General features: G+C 41.7%; 1 protein-coding gene across 1 annotated transcript; it reads right to left on the bottom strand.

Moving 5' to 3' along the window:
• Window positions 1-1,700: 1,700 nt before the first annotated feature.
• On the bottom strand, window positions 1,701-2,757 carry LOC115147022 (myosin light chain 4-like). The gene has a single exon (XM_065004784.1). It carries the CDS (start codon window positions 2,650-2,652, stop codon window positions 2,035-2,037), a length of 618 nt encoding a protein of 205 aa, XP_064860856.1. The 5' UTR covers window positions 2,653-2,757; the 3' UTR covers window positions 1,701-2,034.
• Window positions 2,758-6,877: the final 4,120 nt, after the last annotated feature.

Below are 6,877 nucleotides of genomic sequence, written 5' to 3' on the forward strand. Positions count from 1 at the left end.
ACTACATAATGACATTATGCAATAAACTATACACCTTTTGTTGCCATAAAAATACATAGTTGTTTCAGGGTTGTGGTAATTTCATGTGGATCCTTTGATGTATGGAGGGAGATAAAGCTGCTGTACAAAGACTATGATTTGCATAGGTTTTGAGATATTCTGTCTGACTGCCAGACGGCTTTCTCTCAGATACTGAAGAAGTCACATAGTACTTACCTTTTCATAGTTTCCATGGAAACAAACACATCTACAATTTCTGAAGGCAAGGGAGCAGGTGAATAATGGTACTGCATTATCCATCACAAAATCACTAAAGCTCCTTCTGAACCAATATGTTATGTGCATGGTTGAGTGGACTTTTATCGCACTTTGGTTAGTTCAGATGTTCGCTCCTGAAAACCAAATATTCGTTTTGGACATACAATTGCACTGCAAGTAAGACAAAAATTGAAGAAGCAAAAAAAAAGAAAATAAGAATTTTTCTGAAACATATATGCTTGGTCTTGACTTTCTGATTATGTGGTCCTGTGTGGCTCAGTTGGTAGTGTCACCCATACGTAAAATCTTTGCACACATGACTGTAAGTCGCTTTCGATAAAATTGTCTGCTAAATGGCGTATATCACATTCTAAAGTGATTCAATTAAAATTTCACTATACATTGCCTTTAAATAATTTTAAATAATTTGTGGCTAAATTAATTCACAAATATAATGGACTTTAAAACACATACCTTTCCTATCTTTAACCACTGTAACTCACCATAAAAATTACTGACGAAACAGCCATAATACCGTTCAGCTTCTCTCAAGCGAAGATATTTTAGAGAAACCTGCCAAGACTGTCAAGACATTTTACTTTTTTTGCTATGATTTTCCCTGAAATCAGATTTACTTTGGCCACCTGCTAAGCCACCCAGGGCAGGGTCTTCCTCCCCATGTAGTGGTTGTATTAGTGAGTGTGAAATTTGTGTTTACAGCCTGGTAAGCCAGCATTAAGCCCACTGTCTGCTCAGCACTGGGGATCAGAGAGGCAAGCCTCGGGCCACCTGTCTGACGGATGACAGGAGGGATGTAGTGGTGGCTAAGGGGGTGGGTATGTGTGTGTTTGGGTGAGTGTGTACATGTGTTTAGTATATACTGTATGTGTGTGTGTGTGCATACCTGTTCATATCTGGGTGTTTTTCTAGTTTCACTGTAGCTGCCCCCCAACTGAGACCAGCACTCAGCCAGACATCACTGTCACTGTGTGTAGGTGGGTGGGGGGGTGGGTCTCTTGAGCTCACCCAGACATAGAATACCCTGAGACGCCCCTCTCGGAGAGATTGTAGAGATTGTAGAGATGTGTATCTAGTCTGACTCTGCAGGTAAAAATAGAATATGTTCCATTGTCAAATGGAGCCAAATCTCCTTGATTCATCCATGGCTGAGCAGTTCTGTTCCTCCATCTCACACAATAAAGTTCAGGTATTATACTCAATTTGGAGGCAATTTGAGGAGTAATTTGATAATACCTGGCTTTTACTGAGCTCTGAAATACTTGGAAATATGACAACATTTGTCTTTTTCTGAACTCAAAAATATCATGCTCTGAAATCGAAGCAACATCAATGTACTCTATGTCCAGAGTGTAATGGAAATTTACCATTAAAATCCAGCTTTTGCAGATAGATATTAGATGTTGAGTAAGACAATTATTAGATACTTTATAATCAGATGTGCTTTATTTATTACATTTAAAATATTCATGATTTATTAAATGTAAAATGTTCATGGCTTCAGTATCTCATTAACATTTCTCTATAAATAACTTTTTTTGTCACTGTACATTTTTTATTCAAGGAAAATGAAAAATTAGGTCTCATAATCAACATTTTGTGGCATGATTGTTGCCAGCTGCTTTTAGCAACAAACATAACAGTACATTTAGGGACATGCTCACCACTAAAGTGGCAGTGGTATTAATGAGACAGGTACGGGGTCCAGAGGAGAAAAAAAATACAGAATCATTGAAGTCCTTCTGCTAAAAATCCAGCTCACCCAGACAGAATGTGCTTTACGAAGGAGGCGTAGTTGATGCATCCGTTGGCGTCCTCTTGGCCCGCCATCAGCCTGTCTACCTCATCCTCCGTCATCCTCTCCCCCAGGGTGGCCAGTACGTGACGCAGCTCAGCGCCCATGATGGTGCCGTTGCCCTCCTTGTCAAAGACCCGCAGGCCCTCAACAAAGTCCTCAAAGTTGCCCTTGTCCTTGGCGCGGGAAATGTGCTGCAGCATTGGCAGGAAGGTCTCAAAGTCCACCAGCTTGCTGCTCATGTCCTCGGGCCGAGGCTTGCCCAACACCTTCAGGACGTCAGAGTTGGTGGGGTTCTGGCCCAGCGCCCGCATCACATCGCCGCACTGGGCGAACGTGATCTTCATCTCCCCTTTGGGTGTGCGGTCGAACAGGGTGAAGGCCTCCTTGAACTCCTCGATCTGGTCGGCGCTGTACTCGAGGGTGATGCTCTTGGGGTCAAAGTCAGGCTCCTTGGGGGCCTCGACCACAGGTTCGGGGGTCGGCGTGGGCTTGGGCTTGGCAGCGGGTGCTGCTTCCTTTTTGGCAAGCTCTGCCTTTTTGGACTCTGGCTTCTTAGCCTCTACCTTTTTGGGGGCCATGGTGCTGAATGCGTTGAGCTGGGATGCGTGCGTCTACGTGCTCAGCGTTAAAGAGTGAGAGTTCAGAGGTAGGGAGGAGGCAATTCCTAAGCACAGATGGTCAGAGCCTCTCCTGAAGCTTTTATATCTACTTAGCCTGGGGAGGGGAGATGGGGCCGATTAACAAGGTCGTATGGCACACTATAAAAGGAAGAAACCTGAAATAGATCTGCCTGTCCGTGGCGTCACAATGAGGTATTGTTCTCAGCTGCTATCATCAAGCCGACAGGGCTCTCCACTGTCATTGGCCAGGGTCCAGATACATTAGCCCAAAATGTTCTGTCTCACTGATGGGTGCAGGCAGGGATCAGGACACACATACAATGTATTCTTGCATGTGAACATTGACCAAAATAGCTTTAGTGGCCATTCACTTTTTTGGCAGTTCATTAAAACGAAAAAAATATCTTATGAAATGTTTCTATGACACAGCAATGGTCAGTTTTAAATCATCTTTCCTGAAGAAAAGTTGAGGCGGCAGGGTAGCTTTGTGGTAAGGGCATTGGACTAGCAAATGAAAGGTTGCAAGTTCATATCCCCGAGCTGACAAGGTACAAACCTGTCATTCTGCCCCAGAAACAGGCAGTTACCCCACTGTTCATAGGCCATCATTGAAAATAAGAATTTGTTCTTAACTGACTTGCCTAGTAAAATAAAAAAGTAGACAAGTTCACTTTTGTTCTAGCTTTGGCCCACAGAGGATACACTAATTCCCAGAAACATCTGCCATGCATCACAATCACTAGATCCTGAAGTTCATAGTATTTAAAATGCTGCTGAAAGGAATACAATTCATCAGGAATTCATGGGTAAATGCTGTGCTAAATGTTTGGCTTAGAGAATTGACAGCTTGACTACATAGCTAGACAAAGCAGTCAAAAATAATAATCACAATCAGCCACATTACTTTACCACGGGCTATCCCAATTTTCTGCCATAAAGTTTCCCGAAATCAATTCAAGTGTCTTTAGTCCACATGTTTGGCTCTCTGCTTTGATGGCCATTTAAAATGTATCAAATAATTGACTTATTTAAACAATTCTATGCAAAAACAAAATGTAAATGTCTCTCTTTAAAAGTTTGACTGTAAAAGTTGTTAGACATACTGGTAGAGATATTACATGGATATAAAAATGATTGCATGTTTATTGGCACGCTAATACATTGCGTGTGTATTAAACATGTATAAACAACTGACCTCCACATATCTGCTTTAAATAATTAATCATTAAAAAAGGAAGAAACTGGGTTTCTTCTCCTCAAAATAGTATGTAAAATACTTTCCCAATGCCTAGGGAAAGCAAACTGTAGATGCAGTCAAATCAAGTGTTATGTAATTGAACAGATTTTGGAGCGGTCTTCTACTTGCTCCCTTCATACATATTTATTTCCTAATGGTGAAAAGCCTGCATCTTTGTTCTTATTCAAATGACTCAATGTGCCGAGAGAATGAGATAAGGCTCGATGAAAATGCATTAAAAGGCATTCAGCCTCCTTATGAATCTCCCTTTCAATGCAGAGGTTAATCAATGCTCAGTCAAGCACATCTACTGTAGCATCCAATATAATAGACAAAGTACTGGTTGTAAGAAAATAAAAAAAAGTTGTATAAACCTCAGTCCCACTAGCCAAGGAGCCAATGGCTTGAGATAAGAGTAATACGTTTGAAAACACTGAAAAAAGGAAACACAACTACGCAGAAGTCTACATGCGGTCATACAGAAAGACACTTGTAGTGCTCTGTGCCTATATATGTTCTCTGGATCATATTCTGTGGAAGCGGGGTTTCAAGGTCAAGTAACCAGTGCAGTTGTAGTGTGTATGCCCCATAAATATATAATGTGACCCTCAGCACAGCATGAGTGGCTCCTCTACAATTTCCCTGAATTCAAAGATGATAAATTAATCAACCAAAATCCATTTAATTGATGGGAGTGAGGGCACGTTTAGGATGGACCATACTGCACCAGAATTTTAATCTATTACGGCTACTTTCATTTTTTATTTTGCCATTTATCATCTCAGTCTAGTGGCAGCCCAAGCATGGCATGGTATGATCACATTATCCATTTACCTTAGTCTATTGACCATGCAAGTCCTCCTCAATCCTTCACTGTGAAGTAGGGACACTGTCAGTGTGAGTGAGTGTGTGTGTTTGGGTATGCCTAAGATCATTATCTCCCTTAGAGGTCACTTGGCCAGCAGCCTTGAAGGCTTGTTTGTCCTCTTTTAGTGTTTGTGTGTTTCTGAGAACGAGAAAGAGAGAAAGCGTTGTGTATTTACAGTGGGGCAAAAAAGTATTTAGTCAGCCACCAATTGTGCAAGTTCTCCCACTTAAAAAAATGAGAGAGGCCTGTAAAATTAGCATTTTTTCCCAGAAAATCACATTGTAGGATTTTTAATGAATTTATTTGCAAATTATGGTGGAAAATAAGTATTTGGTTAATAACAAAAGTTTATCTCAATACTTTGTTACACCCTTTGTTGGCAATGACAGTGGTCAAACGTTTTCTGTAAGTCTTCACAAGGTTTTCACACACTGTTGCTGGTATTTTGGCCCATTCCTCCATGCAAATCTCCTCTAGAGCAGTGATGTTTTGGGGCTGTTGCTGGGCAACACGGACTTTCAACTCCCTCCAAAGATTTTCTATGGGGTTGAGATCTGGAGACTGGCTAGGCCACTCCAGGACCTTGAAATGCTTCTTACGAAGCCACTCCTTCATTGCCTTGGCGGTGTGTTTGGGATCATTGTCATGCTGAAAGACCCAGCCACGTTTCATCTTCAAGGCCCTTGCTGATGGAAGGAGGTTTTCACTCAAAATCTCACGATACATGGTCCCATTCATTCTTTCCTTTACACAGATCAAACGTCCTGGTCCCTTTGCAGAAAAACAGCCCCAAAGCATGATGTTTCCACCCCCATGCTTCACAGTAGGTATGGTGTTCTTTGGATGCAACTCAACATTCTTTGTCCTCCAAACACGACGAGTTCAGTTTTTACCAAAAAGTTATATTTTGGTTTCATCTGATCATATGACATTCTCCCAATCTTCTTCTGGATCATCCAAAAGCTCTCTAGAAAACTTCAGACGGGCCTGGACATGTACTGGCTTAAGCAGGGGGACACGTCTGGCACTGTAGGATTTGAGTCCCTGGCGGCGTAGTGTGTTACTGATGGTAGGCTTTTTTAAAACTTTGGTCCCAGCTCTCTGCAGGTCATTCACTAGGTCCCCCTGTGTGGTTCTTGGATTTTTGCTGACCGTTCTTGTTATCTTTTTGACCCCACGAGGTGAGATCTTGCGTGGGGCCCCAGATCGAGGGAGATTAACAGTGGTCTTGTATGTCTTCCATTTCCTAATAATTGCTCCCACAGTTGATTTCTTCAAACCAAGCTGCTTACCTATTGCAGATTCAGTCTTACCAGCCTGGTGCAGGTCTACAATTTTGTTTCTGGTGTCCTTTGACAGCTCTTTGGTCTTGGCCATAGTGGAGTTTGGAGTGTGACTGTTTGAGGTTGTGGACAGGTGTCTTTTATACTGATAACAAGTTCAAACAGGTGCCATTAATATAGGTAACAAGTGGACAGAGGAGCCTCTTAAAGAAGGTCTGTGAGAGCCAGAAACCGTGCTTGTTTGTAGGTGACCAAGTACTTATTTTCCACCATAATTTGCAAATAAATTCATTAAAAATCCTACAATGTGATTTTCTGGATTTTTTTTCTAATTTTGTCTGTCATAGTTGAAGTGTACCTATGATGAAAATTACAGGCCTCTCTCATCTTTTTAAGTGGAAGAACTTCCACAATTGGTGGCTGACTAAATACTTTTTTGCCCCACTGTAGGTAATGCAGAACATAAATTACATGAACAATTATTCACATAACTTCCAGCTACATACACTGAGTATACAAAACATTAGGACCCCCTTTTGCCCTCAGAACAGCCTCAATTCATTGGGGCATGGACTCTACAAGGTGTCAAAAGTGTTCTACAGGGATGCTGGCCCATGTAGACTCCAATGCTTCCCTCCGTTATGTCTAGTTGACTGGATATCCTTTGGGTGGTGGACCATTCTTGATACATAAACTGGGTGGTGGACCATTCTTGATACACAAACTGTTGAGCGTGAAAAACCCACCAAATCAAATCAAAGTTTATTTGTCATGTGTGCTGAATACAGCAGGACT

This window comes from Oncorhynchus nerka, linkage group LG19, assembly GCF_034236695.1.
Source record: "Oncorhynchus nerka isolate Pitt River linkage group LG19, Oner_Uvic_2.0, whole genome shotgun sequence".
In the NCBI taxonomy this organism is placed as follows: domain Eukaryota; kingdom Metazoa; phylum Chordata; class Actinopteri; order Salmoniformes; family Salmonidae; genus Oncorhynchus; species Oncorhynchus nerka.

Excerpts from the sequence above, each read along its gene's own strand:
- LOC115147022 (XM_065004784.1), bottom strand. The coding sequence starts at position 2,652 with ATGGCCCCCAAAAAGGTAGAGGCTAAGAAGCCAGAGTCCAAAAAGGCA.